We start from the raw sequence: 19,412 nt of genomic DNA, 5'->3' as shown, positions 1-19,412 counted from the left end.
TGAGCAATGACTTGTCTCTCATTACAGGTGCAGTAGGTCCACAGACTCTGTTGTATCGAGCATTGAATGGATTTCAGTAAGCCCCATACTTTTGCCAGGATAATTTCACATTTTTATTCTTTTATTTATATATTTATTAGATGGAGCAGTGCACACCAATGAACTCCATATGCAAATTGTAAATGTTATTGCAAAACTGCTCATTCTCATCAGTAGTTCATCTATATACATCTATGGTTGTTGCTAATAAATTATTAAAATAATCATCACACCAGGAACAATATTTACTTATATTTCAGAAAAATACTACTGAAAATACTTATTACACCTACTGTTCATGCCTGAAATCTACTCCATGTGGTATAGCCTACAATCCATACACATTTAGGCTAAGACAGAGCGGACTTCTAAACAAAAGGCGAAAGTGAAGATGCTGAGAAGGTAATCAATATGCAGGTCCCTAATTCAGGGGGTTTGACAGGAAGTGCTCTCTGGCAGATACCATTACTGGTATTAATTCTGTCTGTGGATTGGAAAGGGTCACAGTGGTGTCAGTATTCAGTGTGGCAGTGACCTGACCTCTCAGCGCTCCTCATCTTGTTTAAGCTCTTGCACTGTCCTATGAGCCTCTTACAGAGGTGTGCTTGGGGGCTGGGGACTCAATACTCTGTTGTTGGTGTGACGACCCTCATTTTTACGTGAAGTCATTAACTTGGATTTAAGAAACTAACATTAGATTGCCTTGTATTTCTCATCTTAAAGACACATTTTAGAATACATAAACACTTTTAAAATCTATATCATACTACTCAGCACAGGTGTCCATATATCTATTCAAACTGAACCTCATTATTATGCATGTAGATTATTGCACTAATAACTTGAAAGGAATATAGCACAATGGCTGCAGTCTCCTGGGACAGATCATATGTCTGCTTCTCTGGCTCCTTCCCCTTGACAAAAAACACACCCTGCCTATAGTATCAGCATAATGGGGAGTGGTGCTGGAGGGGTGGCCATGTCCGTAGCCTGTCTGTGATTCGCTGACATGCGCTCTAATTGGATCAAGTCGCAACTTGCTTAGCTGGATGCTTTATGTTAGGATTGAGAGAAGTCTGCAATGGGAGAGCATAGAGAGACAGCAGCAGACAGCAGGGGAGGAAGAGCAGCACTGTGGGAGGAGGCAAGAGCCTGTCCTGCACTCCACTTTGAAAGTAAGAGAGGGGAGCAGTGAGCTCCACATAAAGGGGAGTATCCCGTCTGCCCTTCGGTGCTGCTGCAGCCCTCCCGCCCTCCTATTCCTCACATGCTTTTTTTTCCTTTCTCCTTACTCATCTGTTTCTGTGGCTGGTGCTGCGCGGACGGGCACCTGCCTATCCCTGATGATTCAGCCTTTCTGTTGCCGGGAGCTCCACAGACAGCATGTCCCTCGTGCCACTGCAGTGCCTGGCCATCCTGTCCTCTGTACTACAGCAACTACAGCAACTGCAGCCACTGCAGCTGGACCACACCACATCCTTGCTCCAAGGTCCCAGGTGAGTACACTTCTGTCCCGCTCAAGTTCATATGCAAAGGTTTATACCTCTCTAATTGTGTTTTTTGTTTCGATTTTATCTGCAGCATTTATGACAAATCTATTTTTAGACACACGCCTTTTTCCTCCAAGACAGAATAAAAAGGAACTCCTTTTCCCAATATTGACAAGACTCTCCGGGTTAAGGACAGTGAGTCTCAAAAAACATTCATAACTTTGTTAAGAAAAAGAATCATGGAAACTACACCGGATGATGCACAGTCACAGTGCGATGCTCTGAGTTAGTAGTTTCAGAGTTGTTAGAGCCTTCCCATTGTGGTGCTGGGTAGGATGACAGAGGGAATGGAGGACATCAGCACTGGGACGGTGTCCCCTGGTGGCCTTTCTGTTGATACCGGACAAGTCCCAATGGAGAAAGCAGAGGAGACAGGGGCAGCTGATGAAGCCAGGCAGGACACTGAAGAAGGAACTGCCCAGGAGAGCGACTCTGGACAGGATGAGGGGCAGGCAGAGGCTGAGGGAGCTGTGGCCTTGCCTATTGCCTGCTGTGTCTGCATACAAATGGACCAGATTAACAATTGCCTACACTCAGAAAAAATCTGCATCCTGCCCATCCTGGCCTGTCTGCTTAGTTTAGCTCTCTGTACAGCCGGCCTGAAGTGGGTCTTTGTGGATAAGATCTTTGAGTATGAACCTCCTACACACTTGGACCCTAAACCTATTGGACAGGACCCTTTTATTATATCAGCTGATCCCACAATGGGATTGACTCTGTCCCCTTCACATCTGCCTTGGTCTACATTCTCCTCCTCCAGTACTACTACCACCACGCCGGGACGTCCTGAAGTGTTAGTGGAGGACAAATCTACACAGCGGCCATTTGTGCGTCTCTCTCCCAAAGTGACTCTGAGCGACTCCTCAGTGACACTGAAATACAATGCTGAAAACACGACCCCTGGAAAGCAGACCCCCAATGCTCAAACCACTCATGGGTTACACAGCAATGACATCCCGACAATATGTAAGTACCATACTTCTTATGCCTCAATCTACAGACCGAGGTAGCAACACATTCTAACCCTACATTATATTTTTATAATACAATACTAAGCAGGAACTATCAACTATATTGATCAGGTGAAATCGTTTTTATTGATTTTGCAAATACATTTTGAGCTGCTGTTTTAGAAGGTGTCAGCTTTCAGGAGTTCACCTGAAGCAGACAAGTTGTGACTTGCACTGTGTTGTCAAGATTGGTGACGAAACCACTGAAAAATTACAACACGGAGGAGCAGGTAAATACAAATCATGACCTGAGGGGACAGATTGTCATTCGCACACAAAGTTTCATTATGGAAGCCCCTCGGAAATGTTCTAGCTGGCCACATGGTTCCAGTCAAATGAAAAAGTGAAAATCAATAAATGATGCATGACACAAACTGAAACTCGGCTGTGGTACACGGAGACTTCCTGTTCAGCACCCAGCTCCATTTCAAGGTCAGAGCGGCTGGAGGCTAATTGATGCCCTCCATCCCACAGCCGCAGGAAGAAAAGGCCGCTAATACAGTCTTGTCTGCCAGCGGCTCGCCACTGTCATCTTTGTGTTGTAGTCACATCTTTGTGAGATTTACATCTTGGCTCATGAGGAGCTACTGAAAGAGTTTCCTGCATATTGCTCTAGGTCTTTATGAATAAGTCTATCTTATATGATAAATAAGAATAACACAGGAAGGAATGAAGCTATTGCTCCACAGGCCACACTCTTGACAAAGTCAGTTTGCACAAGTCCCATGACCATGTCTGAGGAGCTCCTACTTGTTCTAACTGGCCTTGATAATGTGCACTTATAGCCCATACTATACCCTTGTCAGTGTAGCTGAGAACCTCTATACCACTTAAAAATGCTATTGCAGAGTGAAAATGACCCCAAAAATATTGACTATTTACTTATGTGTTAACATGTGTCAACAAATGAATAAATCCTTTTGACTTAATGAGAGGCCAGTTAGTATGTTAATCTGTATGTTTAAGTTTTTAGCACGGCTGCTTCAAGCAGGGGTAACATATTAATGATAAAAACATTAACGTGGGTATTTGTGATTAGTAGTTAGTGTGCAAAATGAATTACTATACCAGTGTACCATTCCTACACAAAACCAGATCAGCATGATAAAAACATGTGTCGTCTTTATCTAGTAATGAACTTATTGCTCAAGCAACAAGGCAATAATCAATATTTGATAAAAGTCCCAGCTATTACCCGCAGTCCAAACATCTTCACTTGTATATGGCTTTTAGTAGGTTGTTAGTTGTGAGTGTTTCCAGGGAGTACAGTGGTGGTTACAACAGGTCAGTGTCCTCTTTGTCCCGTGAAAACCTCAGCTCGCGGTCAACGATGTAATTACAGGATGAGTCAATATAATAGTTGGGTTAAACTGATGATATCAGTTGTTGTCATCGGTGTTTACATATCTTTGAAATAACTCCAACAAGAGTGACTGTCTTTTTAAAGAAGTTGTGAATATTTAGAGCCTTTAAACATATGGACTTAGATTAATACATTAAAGAAACATTTCAGTGTAAAATGAAATGCTTAGTGTCATTTGCAGTCAAATGGGGGAAGCACAGTGAATACAGTAGGGCAGTTGATCCTCTCCCTCTAGTGGCTGTTAGAGCCATTAAGCCTCATGCAGAGGGTGTGTCTCACCACAGATCAATAAGATGCCATATTCAGACACACTTGTACTGTGTCAAACTGTAATGGGCCTTTCAAGATTTTCCTGTCTCTTAAGAATGACACCTCAATTTGCAGTTTTCAATTCTTTAATCAAATACTGGGCTGTAAAAAGAACATAATTACTGTTCACATTGCCCATAAGTAAATGGCATGTTTGTTTGATGAGCCTTTTGAATAATTTCAATTTCATTACAAAAGAATACACACAAAAGTCATAGATTTATGGGGTTGTACAATTCTGTGTCTGCGCTGCAATATGTGGGGAGTCTCTTTGTCATGTAGGTAGACCACACTATTGTGTCCACGAGTATGATCACACACATGCAATAAATAAATAAATAGACTAATCTTAGTGTAGCCTATTGTTCGACCTTAAGAGCGGCTGTGACTCCCCAAAGTCATGTTAACATAGATCCGTAGATGCTGCTGCAGTGCATCACGGTTTGTCCTTGGTATTGCGTGAGAGAAACTCCATCCACTGCAGTAGACTGATGCATCTGCAAATATCAGCCAGTGCGGGCCACTGAGTCGAACAGCCGAGAAAGGGAGGCCTGTTGGATCCTCTCCATCGCCGTATCACCGTTCAATAGGCTAATGTTTCTGATCTTTCAGACTAAGCAGGGAATCTGTATCCCCAGCTGCACAGTCAAATGTGTAATAAAGACAGAAACTACTGCAGCAAACTCCTGCTGAGTCACACTGATAACCCTTTACTATTGACCATAACTACCCCTCAAATACAACACCGGGGAACTTGTGGTGGCTAAATCAAGACTGACAATAAATACACACTAATTAGTACTGAAAGCACATGTTCAATGCAGTCAAATAGCCTGTGTATGCTGTTTATGACGTTTATGACGTCTATTCCTGTTTAATCTCTTTAATGAAGGTCAACCATGAGATACAAAATTGCTATTAAGGTCAGAGTTTCAGAGTATATATATAACCACATTCAATTCTCAATCATTCCTGTAACAGGAAGAGGCAAATAATATCTGGTTTCTACTTTTTGCAGTTCAGAAAGGTGCTCAGCATTGTTGAAATTATATTCCTCATTCTTCCTGCGCTCTGTGTGATAGGGTTGCTCGATTATAGGTAATTAAAAATCAGGATTATTTTAGTCATACTCTAAAGTGATTATTCAAATAATTATTAATCAGTTTAACTGTTTTTCTAATGATAAAACAATGCACAATACTCTTTGGACAAATAAAAAAGAGCAAATTATACCTAGTATGTTCACTCATGTAACCAGTGCTCTACAATTCAATCACTTCTATAGACGCGTATGAAATGAGAGCACACTTTGAGAGGGGTGGGGCAGGTTACACATTTAAAAGTCACTTTTTTTCAATACCGGTACTTTAACGATATTTGGGTTTTGATACTGATACCTGAACAATACTTTTTTCGATACCTACAGTAAAGTATACAAAAATATTTGTCATCTAGAACCAGAAAACAGAGCAATATTGGTCACTTATTCCATGAAAAACAATATTTCTTTTAAATTTGTATCATTTAACGACCAAGTAACTTCCTTTAATGCTGTCCCTGGACCCAACAGGCGTCAAAACTTGGTCTCTAAAGATATTATTTTTTGTTTACCTGCTTTTGATATGTTAATTTTATCATTTTACCATACTGGTATAACGGTACCCAGCCCTAAATAATGCTAGTGTATAACCTGTTATTGTTTACGCTGTGTTGTCGGCCTTTCATGTTCCACTAATGATGGGTGTCTTTTACAGCAACCACCAGCACCACAACATTAAAGACCTCCAGTCATGTGACCCGCTGTAGCGACAGCCAGAAAAACTACTGTGTAAACGGAGGCGAGTGCTTCACGCTGGAGATTATGCCAGGCAGCACAAAGTTCCTCTGCAGGTGGGCCTTCTGTACAGTGTAAAATCATGTAAATGTCTTTGAACATCTAAAGCCTGCACAGGTCAGTTTAAGGTAATGTTTCATCGACTTATTGGATTGGTTACAGATCTGATGGCATTTCAGAGAGACAGTGGGTCATAGTATTGCTATATCAGTGCACTAACAATTCATCTAATGCAGTGTTTCCCAACCAGGGGTACCAAGGAAAGTTAGTTTTAATTATGTATTTCAGTAAAAGGTTTGATTTTGAGAGTAATTTAGCTTCATTTCGAACACAATGCACAATTAAATACTGAATAATCTTAGTTTAGTTGGTCACTTTGTAATAATATTGGCAAGATCCTCGAGGTAGGGGGTACTCGGAGTGTAAATAAACAACTCAAGGGGTACGCGAGACAAAAAGGTTCAGAACCACTGCTAATGGATTCAAAGAAAGTTTATTGAAACTAATTTGAGCATATGGCATAAATTCATCAAATGAAAGGAGGACATTTAACTGCAGTTCTTCAGAAGACAACTGAGGCACAGGGCCTCTCTCTGCTTAGAGTCATGACATGTCTGCACGCTACATTTGTTATAGTGAAAAATGAATGCACAAATTCATGCCTCATTCACAGTATTTAGCATTGTTAAGGGACTTGCCTATTTCCAGTGCTGTTTATATGTTTCCTTTTCTACCCATCAACCAGGTGCTTGGCAGGCTTCACTGGGCACCGATGTGAACGCGCTGTGCTTAAGAGAGTCTCAAATCCAAACGTATGTGAACCTTGATCTCAGCCCCACATGTCATTACTGGTGTTTCACCTCTGTCATGTTTCTGCCAAAGAAATTGCAGAAATCCCTTCAGTAACTTTAAATTAGCTCTATCTTAGATGGTAATGGGTATAAGGCTTGATACTGAAACTTGCATGTACATTTCATTTCATCACATTAGTGCCATCAGTCTAGGCTCAGGCTGTGTGTCATGTGGTGTACAGGTAAGACATGCCGCCGCCTTCCTAATCTCCATTCTCATGAACTCAGGGCATAACACTAACTCAATGCATACTATGGTTGTTCCAACAGGAGTGTTGAACGTATGAGAACATGGGGGACCCTGGTAATCACTGGTTGGGCTGCCGTCATGTTAGACATAGTGCCATCTCACAGATACAGTAACAATACGTTTCTCGTACTGTTTTTCATGCATTCGGGTTGTGTGTCTTTATGCAGGAGCCATGACTTCATGTAAAAATGCCTTTCCCGAGTGGCCAAGTGTGTAATACATGCACATCTCACTTGTAAAGAAACCACTAAATTGGGCTTCATTGAATACAATAAATCTCAGATTGTGACTAGACACTTTGGTCTAGCTGGCCTGTCTTGCCAACACCAGTGATGACTATTGTGGGTCAATCACAGCTACTGTATAGACTAACCTGGTCTCTTTTCTTTCCCTTCCTTCTCTTCTGTTTCTACATAGGTGTCCCAATGAATTTACTGGTGATCGATGCCAAAACTATGTAATGGCCAGCTTTTACAGTATGTCATATTTATATATTACCTCTCATTTGACTAGAGAATGGTGCTGTGTTGTGTTTCTCCCTTTACCTATTGTTTCCTGAACATTCATTTGGGTGTTGCATGTGAAATTGTTCGTAGGGTGTTTTTTTCCGCATGTAGCAAGCCTCTTCTTTAATTTAAGTAGTTGCTTCTAGGTAACTCAACAGTCAAAGGTAGATGAAGCTTTGAGATACCAAAATAGCTGTTGTGTATTTGAAGAAACTTTAGTTGGTGGTGGTGTTAGTTAATGGTTGTTGTAAATGTATTACGTGCTTTTCCATCAAAGAACCACTCACCAATTCACATACACATGACACCAGCAAGGCAGATTAAGTTTGTTGCCAAAGTATGCACTGGATCAACCCATCAAGGTTTGGATCAAAGGGCAAATGCTCTACAAACTGAGCTGCCCTTAATAAAACAGCATACATTATTAACGGTTACTGGTACTTGACTCTGTGTGACAGATGGTCATATTCATGATATGTCCGAGGTAGTGACACAGAGGAAATGACGGTGTGAGTATTAAGTTACAGTGTATCAGCCAGGCTAGCTGCCTGACTATTCAATACAGAGTAAGACAGTCATGTACTATTCCACAGAGCTTTGAGTGAAACAATCAGAGAAATGTCATGTGTACCAGTTGATTTCCTTTAGTACAAGAGAGAATGCTGTATTACTTCTAATTCTTATTTATTTATTTGACTTTCATTTAATCAGGAAAGTCCCACTAAGATTACGGATCTAATTTCCAGAGGAGTCCTGGTCCCAGAGGGGAACCTATTGTACATATTTTAGTAGGGGAAACAGGATCACCCGGAGGAAACCTACGCTGACACGGGGACCTTCTTGTTGTGAGGCATGAGCGCTAACCGCTGCATCACCGTGCCACTCTAAGGTTAAGGTTTACTTTATTGTCCCTTTAGGGAAATCTGCATTAGACCCATCCTTCAATGCCGCTGGGGCAACACATAAGAAGCAGTGGGCGACCGCAGTGCAGCGCCCCGGGACCCATCACCTGGAGGATTAACCTATTGTGCATGTTTTAGTTTGGTAAACATATTATTAAATTGGGAAAATCTTACTCTAAAACAGAAGCACAGTAAACAAACAAAAAAGAAAGAAAAAAACTCATGGGAAATAGCTGCTATTGTGCTTGTTTTGGTTTAAATGCACAAACGTTGGATTTGCATCTGGCTGAATTGTCCTGAGGGAAATCCAATCACTATAGAGCTGTGTAGGAATCGATAACATAAAACGGCTGATAACATAATAACTCTGTTGAGCCAATAACGTAATAACGATTTGACGGCCGGTAATGTAATCATTATTATGTTATTGGCTGCTTGTTACATTATTGGCCTGACAAGACAAACATCGTTCACAAATGTAATAAATTCAACCAATATTGTAATAATACAATTTGAATATTACTTTATTTTCAAAAGCTAACACAGCTAACAGTTTTTCTGTTGTTCTCTCTAAATGTTGCTGTATTTTGCTGTTTTTACAGTTTTATTTTTTCATCGTATGTCGTATCTCACCTACGACAGTAGCCCAGAGTGTAAAGCAGGATATGAAAAACCAGCACATACATGGCTGAATTTATTACATTTTCATCTTGTCAGGCCAATAACGTAATACTTATTACATTATCGGCCGGTAAATCGTTATTACGTTATCGGTTCCTACTAGCTGTACCAGACTGTCTTACCCTGTACAGGATACAGTACATGAGTTACTAAGCCAGGTAGCCAAGCTTTTAAGCCTTGCTTGTAATAAAAGCATGGTGTGAGGTTTGAGTATTCAATATAATTAGTCCAGTCCAGTCGATGATTTAACCTTTTTCTACAATATAATGTAGGGCTTTGTCCTCCTAATGTGACCTACCGTCATCAACACATTTATTGGGAATATGTGTCATAATTGTTTGGGCACTCCAACTATTTTAAAGTGTATGTTATGTTGCCCCGTAGGCTTTAGAAAGTATTCTCTCCTAGACTGAGCAATATTGTCAGAAAAATAGTTTTAGTCAGTACTACACTTAAGGACTTAACCCCCCCTTGTTCTTTTATCCCTTTGCCATGAGCAGAACATCTTGGGATTGATTTTACGGGTATGCTTGCTTTATTTCTTCTCGGGTTAAGGTAAATTACTCAATTCTCAGCCAAAGCTTGTTTCCTTTTGCTGACATAAAATAAATAAGAGCTTTTTGCCAGTCCAGAGTAATAAGCAAGTAAGTGCTTTATTTGTCCATGCACAACCGTACAATGAAATTGTATTGAGGTGTTAGTCCTAAGTTCTTACTAGTATAATTATTATAAATCATTGTAATATTTCCTTCATGTTTGTGTACACTTAAAATTGTTAACAAAGAAAGTTATTATAACTAAAGCCACAAGCGGCAATACAGGCCCTCGCCCCTGCTCGCTCTCACCCATGTCACGCTCTCGCCCTGGCCTCCATGTCGCCCTGGCCTCCATGTCGCCCTGGCCTCCCTGTCGCCCTGGCTCTTTTTCATCCCCAGTCTCACAACCTCACTTGCCTTGTCAATGTCGAGCAGAGCGGAATGTACCACTGTGCATACGCCATTTCTCATAGAAAATCGCGTATGCACAGTGGTACATTCACAGTTAACTGTGTTTCAACTTTGTATTACATAAGTTCACGTGAGTTAACCCTAATACTAATACTAACACTATGGTACTTTGATCAGATACCATTCAGTTCCACTTGACATGAAGCTTGTTTTGACAGTACGTCAACATTCATCAATAAGTTTTTCCTGGCCACGCTCACATAATTCAAAATATAATAGAGTTTAAATAGATGTTTTGTTCCATCGATAGAGTTTGTGTGCAGAATTGCATGCAAATCATTAAGGAATAAGCAGGTGCTGATCAGTGCATATTTACTGATCTTTATACATTTAAGTTGTAAGTTGGTTTGTGCCTAACATACAAGAAAAACTACTGTTGTTGGACCACTACAGCAAAACATCTCGAAAAGAATTGGATGGTTATTGTAGCCCCATGTCTATAGATGGTGCTGACCAGGTTTGAGCTCATTCTGACAAAAAAAAAACAGGACTAGTTCATTAAAATGTCTGATGAGCGAAAAGGGCAAGCACTCTATTGGACTAAAATGGAGGATATATACTATAGACCAGCAACCCTGGACAACGTAGGTGTCGTGGACTTTTTTGATTGGTGTGGTCTGAGGAATTCTTGTGCCAAATGTCATGCATTTCTGACAAAGTAATGTGTTTCACCCTCCATAAGGAAGTGGTCTTGGAATGTCATAGGATTGTAAATGGCTGATATTGAAGCTTTTATCTCAAAGGCATATTTCATATTTCATTATCTGCAAAGCAACAGCCATTTCTGCAAACAAAGTCCCTTATAAAAAGAGGCACTTTGGCCTGGATCATCATCGTGGTCAAGTAAATAGATTCAGGGCCATCTAGATTAACATGACCAACTCAATCAGATAAAGAATGTGTGAATCATTAAGGATAATTCGCAATCTGCAAGACATTCATACTGGCCACGCCCACATTATATGTCTGTAATTTTGGTTTGTTTGGTTTACTGTGTAGAATATATCTGCAAAGTGCCATCAAACTGGCAAAAGGTATAGATAAGGGGCGCTATAATGGTGAGCACTGTGCACAGATAGAGCTCATAACCTCGGCATATGAACTCTATCTGTTCAGACTGTGAGTGAACTTATGTCATCCAAATATGAGTTAGATTGCATAGTGCGAGGTGTGTCAAAGGTACGGGGGAAGAGCATGTTTTTTTGTCGGGGCACTACATGAAAACCATAGATTGTATCCATAAAAGCTGACCTGTTTTTGTAGCCTCATGGCCCTAGATACTATTGACCAAGTTTGAGCTTATTTGGCCAAAAACCAAGGACTTTAAAACATCCGATGAGCAAAATCGTCTCCAGGATTTCAACCCAAAATGGCCGACTTCCCGTTGGTCGGAGGGCGGAGCTATAATTATGTTTTATGACTGTCTCCATGTGCTCTGTTACTGTGCCAAACGGGATTGGTTTACGACAAAAAATGCATGTCCCCAAATTCCATTGGGGCGCTGACGAGCCATTCTTTTTTGCGGCGTGTGCATGTTGCCCACTGGGATGCACTTTTCATGGTTGTGCCAATTTCTGTGAGTTTTTGTCACGGGAAGGCGTGTCCAGACTCGGGTCTAATTAATAATCATCAGCTTCTAAACATAATCGTAGAGTTTGTTGTTTTTATTATCTATAAACATTGCTACATCTTTAGGCATCACCTGACTTATCCCCAGCCAATCAGAAGGCTTGTTAAGACCTCTGTCTGTGTCACCTCCATTCATTTTTCCAAAGTGTTCATTTTTTTTAAATTTATTTTCCTGAAACCCTAAAATATGACTTCTTAGGCTAGTACGCAAGAAGGCTGATGAAATGCGAGTGATTTACAAACAAGACATCTAATCTTATCTTTCCAGTCTTGCGCTGAGACGACTTCTCGCTTAATGAAGACTTCTCTCTCTCATGTCTCTCTGTCATCTGAGTGTTCGCCGTCTTTGATTAGATTCAATATGATCTTCTTTGACAATAGATAAGACTTGACTACTTTTGCAATTTTTTCAATAGATTCTTCTTTGACATAACGTGAAGTGTACATCATTTTAGCCTTTGATGAACAGTATCACGTGCTGTAAAGCTTTCCACTTCATTCATTACATTTTTAAGTAACTGTACTTCTTAGAGTAGTTTTATCATATGGCACTTTTTACTTGAGAAATATTATATTGAAGATATAATATTAGATATAAATTTAATTATAAACCGTAAAAGCTTCATATTGACATAAAAAGTGCATGTACTTCGTGTATCTTATTCCTCAAAATTATTTCTTTTTATATATTTTATGACATTTCCTTCAATAGTCTGTATTTTTACTTCATTTTATGTTTTGTTTCTCATAACTTATGTCTTTACTGAAACATAAATCAAGTACTCACTGTAAGCTGATTTTTCTCCATGTGCTTCTTAACTCTTACTTGGGTCACTACTTTGTAACTCTTCTTGAGTAGAATAATTTCAAAGTAATGTTACTCTTACTTAAGTAAAAAATGTCGAGGCTTCCTTTAGAGGTCGACGCTTTGTTGTTCTGCAGGTCACAGCTTTACAAAAGTGAAATGGAAACTAGCTTTGGTAAAGTGCATGTGTAGGCATTCATAATCCCATGAAAATGCATATATCTATTGAATTTTATTTTTAGATATATGTAGCGTACTCATAGTCTTACCTTCTGTAGAATGTCTGGTGACTTTAGTGAAAGTTTATGCGGTGGAACTGTAGGTTTGGGCTGACGTTTAATAACGAATTGTCGTCTTGTCTTTCAGAAGCCGAGGAGCTGTATCAGAAACGCATTTTAACAATAACAGGGATCTGCATTGCACTCCTGGTTGTTGGAATCATGTGTGTGGTCGCCTACTGCAGAACAAAGTAATTTCACTTCACTGCACTTTAGGTTTAATAGATTATTGCAAAAATAAAAAGCTAACTAAATAACTAATGAAATAACTAATTCATCATTTGATATTTTCTTTATTTTCTCTAGGAAGGAAAGGAAGAAGCTCCATGATCGCCTGAAGCAGAGCCTCAGAAGAAAAAGAAAGAGTGGCGTCAGCTCAACCAGAGGGCGCCCGAGTTCACAGCTGGCCCTACAAAACCTACAGTTGCCTAATGTAAGACCATCCTCCGCAATGCTGTTGAGACCTCTTTAAATTCATTTCATTCATAAGAGTCGTCCTCTTCTTGAACAGAAAATCATCGGAGTAGCTGAAGAGACTGCAGCAGAGGACACAGAAACGACCGTCTCGACAAGCAAATGCCCCTTATCTGCGAACGAGCCCACTGCTCTCACACACATCAGCCAAAGGTAGAATCAGCCATACTTGTTATCTTACTCTTCACACAAATATCTACTTTGATTTTGCTGCTGCAGTGCTGCTTCATGCCAGCTTTACATTGACTTTCTCACAGTGTTGCAATGCATCAATGTGGTACTAGGATAAATAGTGTGTAATGATATATTGAAGTCTAAACCCTAAGAATGCTAGCTAAAGCCACAGTTCTAACGTTTTGACTTGTGGAGAGTATTGAGCTGTCAAATAACTTCAATAAATCAAAAGTCACATCACTGAATGTCTGAAATACCTGAAATTAAATCCATAATAGAACGGTAGTAGAGGCCTGTGTGAACCGTGTCTCCATGTAAACGACCCATCCCTGTCTCCCCAGCTGGAGTAATGACTGGAGCAGTGTCCCGTCTGACACTGAGTCTGTCTCGGTGATGTCATTGGCGGAGAGTAGCCAGCGTGACACACAGGGCCGCCGGGGTCGTCTCTATGCCACCGCCGGCACCAGAGACGTAAATCCTCATTCAAAGAAGTGCAGAGACACACCCAACTGCGACAGGGACTTGTCTTAAAATACGAGGTAATCGACCAAGTGATTTTCACATAAAGCTGAGCTTTTACCTCTTAGTGCTATAAATAGTGAGCACACAAGAAGATACCGGTGTAGCACATCGAGCAAAAAAGGAGGATCAGGAATAAAGTAATTATGTTTAGAATATATCAATTTGAAGCTTTTGTTGAAGATAACCAATTAAAAAAAAGATAGAAAATGTAATGCAGATTCTTTTTCAAAATGAATATGCAAATAAGGATTTCTATACATAAAATAACTTAAACTGCATATAATTTGGAGGGGGTGGGGATGGGGGATTACGAATGAAGCCAGGTTTAAATGCGTGGGTTTAAATGTTTTACAAACATATTTTTTCAGGGGGATTCATAGGCTTTTCTATAGGCTCCCTAGTCTAATCTCAGGCACAAGGCAACATTAAAATGATAAGATTGAAATCAAATTAAAAAATATAAGTACATTTTGCTTGTGGTGCTTGTTCTTTTGGCCTTTCTTTCTCACCACAGCATGATTTGTCATTGGTAACCTAGCCTTCATCAACTTTCTCCCTTTACTCATTCTTAGGAGTGGCACACTGACTATGGGCACCCTGTAGCTGTGTGATGAGCCAGTGTTTCCTTAAGATGAACATACCAGACTGGAGCATGTAGCATTTTACAAGCACTGAATGTGAATCAAGATACAAAATGATGGCAGAGACAAAAATGGCTAGTTCTGTGTCCCGCGATCGTACAGAATCAATCCAGAAATCTAAACCAATTACAACTAAGGAAGGTAAACGTCTAGCAGCTGAGTAATGTCCACTGATTAGGTTAGGCTAATGATTGGTCACCAAGCTCGTGCCCCTGCATTGATCTCATCTGTAAGTGAAAAGGACGACAGACAAAAGGGAGACCGAGCTGGATTTATTGTTTTAGAGCTAGCAGTGAATCATACTTGTGACGACCTAAGTGAATTGGGTAAAGGTCTATCGTGCTGCTGTGGCTTTGCCGTGTGTTTGTTTGCTTCTTGGCAATATCTTGTTGATTCTTAGTTTGAGTTAAGCAAAGTTTCTACAGGTGGCAGCCAGTCAAATCTTGGCATATTTCATCTCGTAAGATTTGTAAACATTCAATCAAATGGAAATGAGGGGAAATTTTGATTTTCAAAACCAAATTGGACACAACAGGAAACTTTTGAGCAAAAGAGAGAGTTTTTGATAAATGCATGCAGTGAAAATAGTCTGAGCAATGTCAATGTTGTGGGTACTGTCTCCAGTAAAAAATAATATTTCCTAAGAAATTTCGGCCAGTTTGAATCTGATTTAATGTTTTATAATGACTTTTAAGGCCTTCATTTGGCACAATTCATTTAATGACCTTTGATGCCCCTGTTATGATTGAGAGCTGCAGCACATAATACAGTAAACGCAAAGTCATTCTGATATCAGCAATTAGGGACAATAAAGCGCAAATTATTTGAAATAAACGGCCAAAGGACAAATTTCCATTCAAACTACTTAGAAAATATTATATAATCTGATGACCAATGAAATTACTGTCCCGATCCTAAGGTTGAGAACAACTGTTTTTTAGCATATCATGATTCAGACTTCACTCACTGTTAATGCTTCTAAAGGTGTTTCAAATACACACTTTGAGCTGAATATGTGTTTTAACATGAAATCGCAATACTTGAGAAAAATCATAGTCAGGGTTTAATTTTTTTTTTTTAAACCATGTAGGACCAGGATGCTAACACGCATTTACAGTTACAGCTGAACCTATACCCCTTTTCCCATCATGTATGTGGAATCCTCCACTGGGCTGGAGCCATCAGCCAGTATGTGCCACAGAGTACTATATGCAAGTACTATACTTCATCACTGCATTCCGCGGTTCTCCAACTTGAATTAAACTGAACTTGTCCATGCTTATCCAGATATTACTAGTGAATACTGTGCTGCCCAAGTTCGCATTCAGACTTTTTTCTTGGTTTTCAGTCTGTTAGTGTTACCTGAGAAGTGCTGTGCTTATGTTGTAGGTATGTATCTGCGGTTCCCTCTCCTGCTACTCCGGGATCCCCCCCTTCAGAGATGTCCGCTCCTCTGTCCAGCCTGGCCATCTCGGTCCCATCAGTGGCTCTAAGTCCATCTGTTGAAGAGGAACGGCCGCTGTTGCTGTCAAACACACAACAGCGCAAGTTTATAAATCACAAGAGGACCTCGGCCCACTACAACCACGGACAGGACGCTCACAGCCTTCCCTCCAGCCCGCTTCTTTTGAGGGGGCACAGCAACTGTAACTCTGCAGGTGAACATGACCCCACCGCTGCCAGCGACCTGGAGCTACCTGAGAAGTTACTTAAGACAAACAACAACATAAATGAGTACAACTTTAAAGGAGCAACAGTCGCCAATGGCCATGTGCAGTTCAATGTAGAGTCTGGTGACGGCATACTTGAGAGTGAGACAGAAGAGTCTCAGGGGGGGAATTTATCCTTCCTCAATGGTGACATGACAACTGCCCTATTGCTCAGGGCCAGGACTACCCCAGCATCACCAAATGATACTCCACAAGTCCTGTCATGTAACACTACAATAAAAGAAGATCCGGTTGCTGTGTGAGATAAAGCTGAGAAGTACGTAGAACTAAAAAGCTTTATTTTCTACAACTTGCTGTGTAAAAAGATACATATAAATTTACCATTTTATTTTAGTGACATAGTGAATTACAAAACAACTAAAAATGTTTATATAAAAATGTACATGTGTCCGTCTTGATGGTAATGTGCCATACTTGAGTATGTCAGCAAACGTTCAGTGTATTTCCACGCAGAAAGAACATCAAAAGTGCCTTTCTGTTTGGATGCTTAAGGAAACCGCAGCAGTGCATTCTGGGCCATATATTCATCTTAATCCAGTTAACAATCCTAAATAATGCTGGCTGCCTTATTGTCTAACATGTGGAGAAGCCCACTGACATGACAGTGTGATCAAATTGTGAGAGTCTGCTGAGATGCATGCTGTGAAGGGAATGACTTTTTGTCCGTTATATTACACAGATCAGTGCTTTGGTTTTTGTTTGTTTTTTGTTTTCAGTCACAACTCTGGAATACACATTTGTGAGGTGCTTGTCAGTGGGCAGGACTTAATCAGCTTAATATAAATGTAGAGAGGACAAACATGTCACCAACACAAGAGGGCGAAAAGAAATGCGCGTGTGTGACTGAAGTTACAAAAGGATCTTGTTGGTCTGTGCAACACACACTGCATGTCAGCTACATTGAAAATATGCAGACGAACATCATGAATGATTCAAAACAGATCGTGTTAAATGCGAGGGGTGAAAGCAGAAGCATTCTCCCAATATCAGCAAACACATTTCATGACACAACAATAAGCAGTGAAACAATTAAATATAGCCTCAAAGGATACAGTGACATCTTTGGAGTGGTGTGTCTGAAACTTTGCAAGTGATTCTTAACTTATTTGTTAACAGTCACTAACAACTCTGACGCTTAATTTAATGGAGTTTTGTGACTTGTAAAACCACAATGCTTTTAATGATGTACATACACAAAAGTCATGTTTCTAATAAAATGGTATGAACACAAACTCTTTTCCCTTTTCATTTTCACAGTAGAATACTCTGTACTACCAACCCAGTGTAGGCAATGTAACCACTCTACAACTCATGCATTCAGGAACTTGTTAGCATTAATAATTTAGTGCATATCTTTGGAAGTAGAGCACAAGATTTAAGACAGCTCTTGATAGTAGTAGTAGTAGTAGTAGTAGTAGTGGAAAGAGGCGACTCGAGTAGGCCTAATTGCTTTTTGTTAATCACTTTGTAGTAGGCTGCAATAAGATGAAACTTAAGGGCACGTGTAGTGCAATGTAATTACTACGTTATTTTATCCCTAGTAAAAAAAAAAAAAGAAAAGAAAAAGAAAAGCTTACCAGAAGTTGCCCTTTTTGATTCAGTTATTTCCGGCGTTGAACCATTTAACTCAATATTAACGTCTTGCGCAAATGCCACTTTCTCCAGGAAATACATATTTAGCGAAAGTGTCTCATTTAGCGTTCAGCTATTGTTTTTAGATTACTTTACCCCGGGTCATGCGCCCTCTGCTGGTGCACAAAGGTATTCCGTGTGCACAGAGCGTTTATTATAATAGATCCATGGCACAGAGCCTAGACTTTACGGTACAGAGACATGAGGACTGATTGTTACTATTATTTTAAATAATAAATATAAAACAGCCCACCATTCCTGGCCACTCAAATTATTTAAAAAGAATCATGGGATTAGCAGCAATGATCAACTAATGGAGATTTTAAAAGATAAAATACTTGAATTATTGTTCACATTAAAACACAACCGTGGGTTAGATGTATTTACCATTAATGACTCAGCGGCTAACGGAGTTGTTCACTTTTTATACTGTTTTTAGCTCATGTTAGTCTACGGAAAATGTATGCTAACAGTTGCAAATATGGTGGATCTCCATGGTAACAGTAGATTTTCTCAAACTCTGTGAAGTGTGCTCTGTTGTAGGCCTGCTTATTTTAGCTTAACCTTAATAAATCCTTGTCCTATTTCCTCTAGGGATAATAAAAGTGTTAATGAGATGATTGGGGGGTCTTTCATCTCTCTGGGCACCGGGTCTGAGGCCCCAATACACACTAATGGAATCACGAAGAAGAAGCTAACAAGCTAACGGACAAAGCTAACTGCGGGCTAGCGCCACTTAATCAGAATCAGAATCATTTTTATTGACATTTTTAGAGAATAGATTCACAAACCGGGAATTATCAAACAGTATTTACAGCCAAGTTTAAGTGAAAAAAAAAGATCTCCATTGTGTGATGATGTACAATAATATCCCTGTGTATTTTCTCACGGACGATTAACATTGCAGGTAAATTTTAAAAAAAACGCAACATGCTGCGACACCTGCAGTAGCGTTTATGGCCTCTGGGGGTATGAGATACTTTGTACTGCTTTAAAGAAATCCCGTCATCACATTTGATTAACACTCTCTGAGCTCTCTGGGCTGTAGGCATGCTACAATCAGAGTGCAGGACCAAATAAACTGCAGCTATCTGCGATGACACACCACACGCCGCTCCTCGCACTGCGCCCATAGACTGTATATTAAAGACTGCACCAGGAGGAGGAACATAAATAATCTAGTGTATGGAGATTACATCCATGAGCGGGACAGCGGGATCGACTC

The 19,412-nt window shown here is 40.1% G+C and overlaps 1 protein-coding gene across 2 annotated transcripts; it reads left to right on the top strand.

Annotated features, from left to right (window-relative positions):
• Nucleotides 1–1,094: 1,094 nt before the first annotated feature.
• On the top strand, nt 1,095–17,761 carry nrg1 (neuregulin 1). Of its 2 annotated transcripts, XM_079551336.1 has the most exons (9): nt 1,095–1,535; nt 1,621–2,555; nt 6,026–6,161; nt 7,624–7,682; nt 13,103–13,205; nt 13,321–13,447; nt 13,526–13,641; nt 14,004–14,201; nt 16,215–16,355. In XM_079551336.1, exons 2-8 carry the CDS (start codon nt 1,865–1,867, stop codon nt 14,191–14,193), a joined length of 1,422 nt encoding a protein of 473 aa, XP_079407462.1. In that variant the 5' UTR covers nt 1,095–1,535; nt 1,621–1,864; the 3' UTR covers nt 14,194–14,201; nt 16,215–16,355. The 2 variants fall into 2 exon arrangements, with proteins under 2 accessions (XP_079407462.1, XP_079407461.1); XM_079551335.1 differs by lacking the exon at nt 14,004–14,201 and having other exon boundaries at nt 1,099–1,535; nt 16,215–17,761.
• The last annotated feature ends 1,651 nt before the right edge of the window (nt 17,762–19,412 follow it).

This window comes from Gobius niger (genome assembly GCF_951799975.1).
Source record: "Gobius niger genome assembly, chromosome: 2".
Lineage (NCBI taxonomy): Eukaryota > Metazoa > Chordata > Actinopteri > Gobiiformes > Gobiidae > Gobius > Gobius niger.
This window is presented reverse-complemented; position numbering and strand designations above follow the sequence as displayed.

What these genes read in the sequence shown, in the direction of transcription:
- nrg1 (XM_079551335.1), top strand. Translation starts at nt 1,865, where the DNA reads ATGACAGAGGGAATGGAGGACATCAGCACTGGGACGGTGTCCCCTGGT. An exon ending in AAAACCTACAGTTGCCTAAT is followed by an intron (nt 13,448 to 13,525) that starts GTAAGACCATCC and finishes CTTCTTGAACAG; the next exon opens with AAAATCATCGGAGTAGCTGA. An exon ending in CTCACACACATCAGCCAAAG is followed by an intron (nt 13,642 to 16,214) that starts GTAGAATCAGCC and finishes CTTATGTTGTAG; the next exon opens with GTATGTATCTGCGGTTCCCT.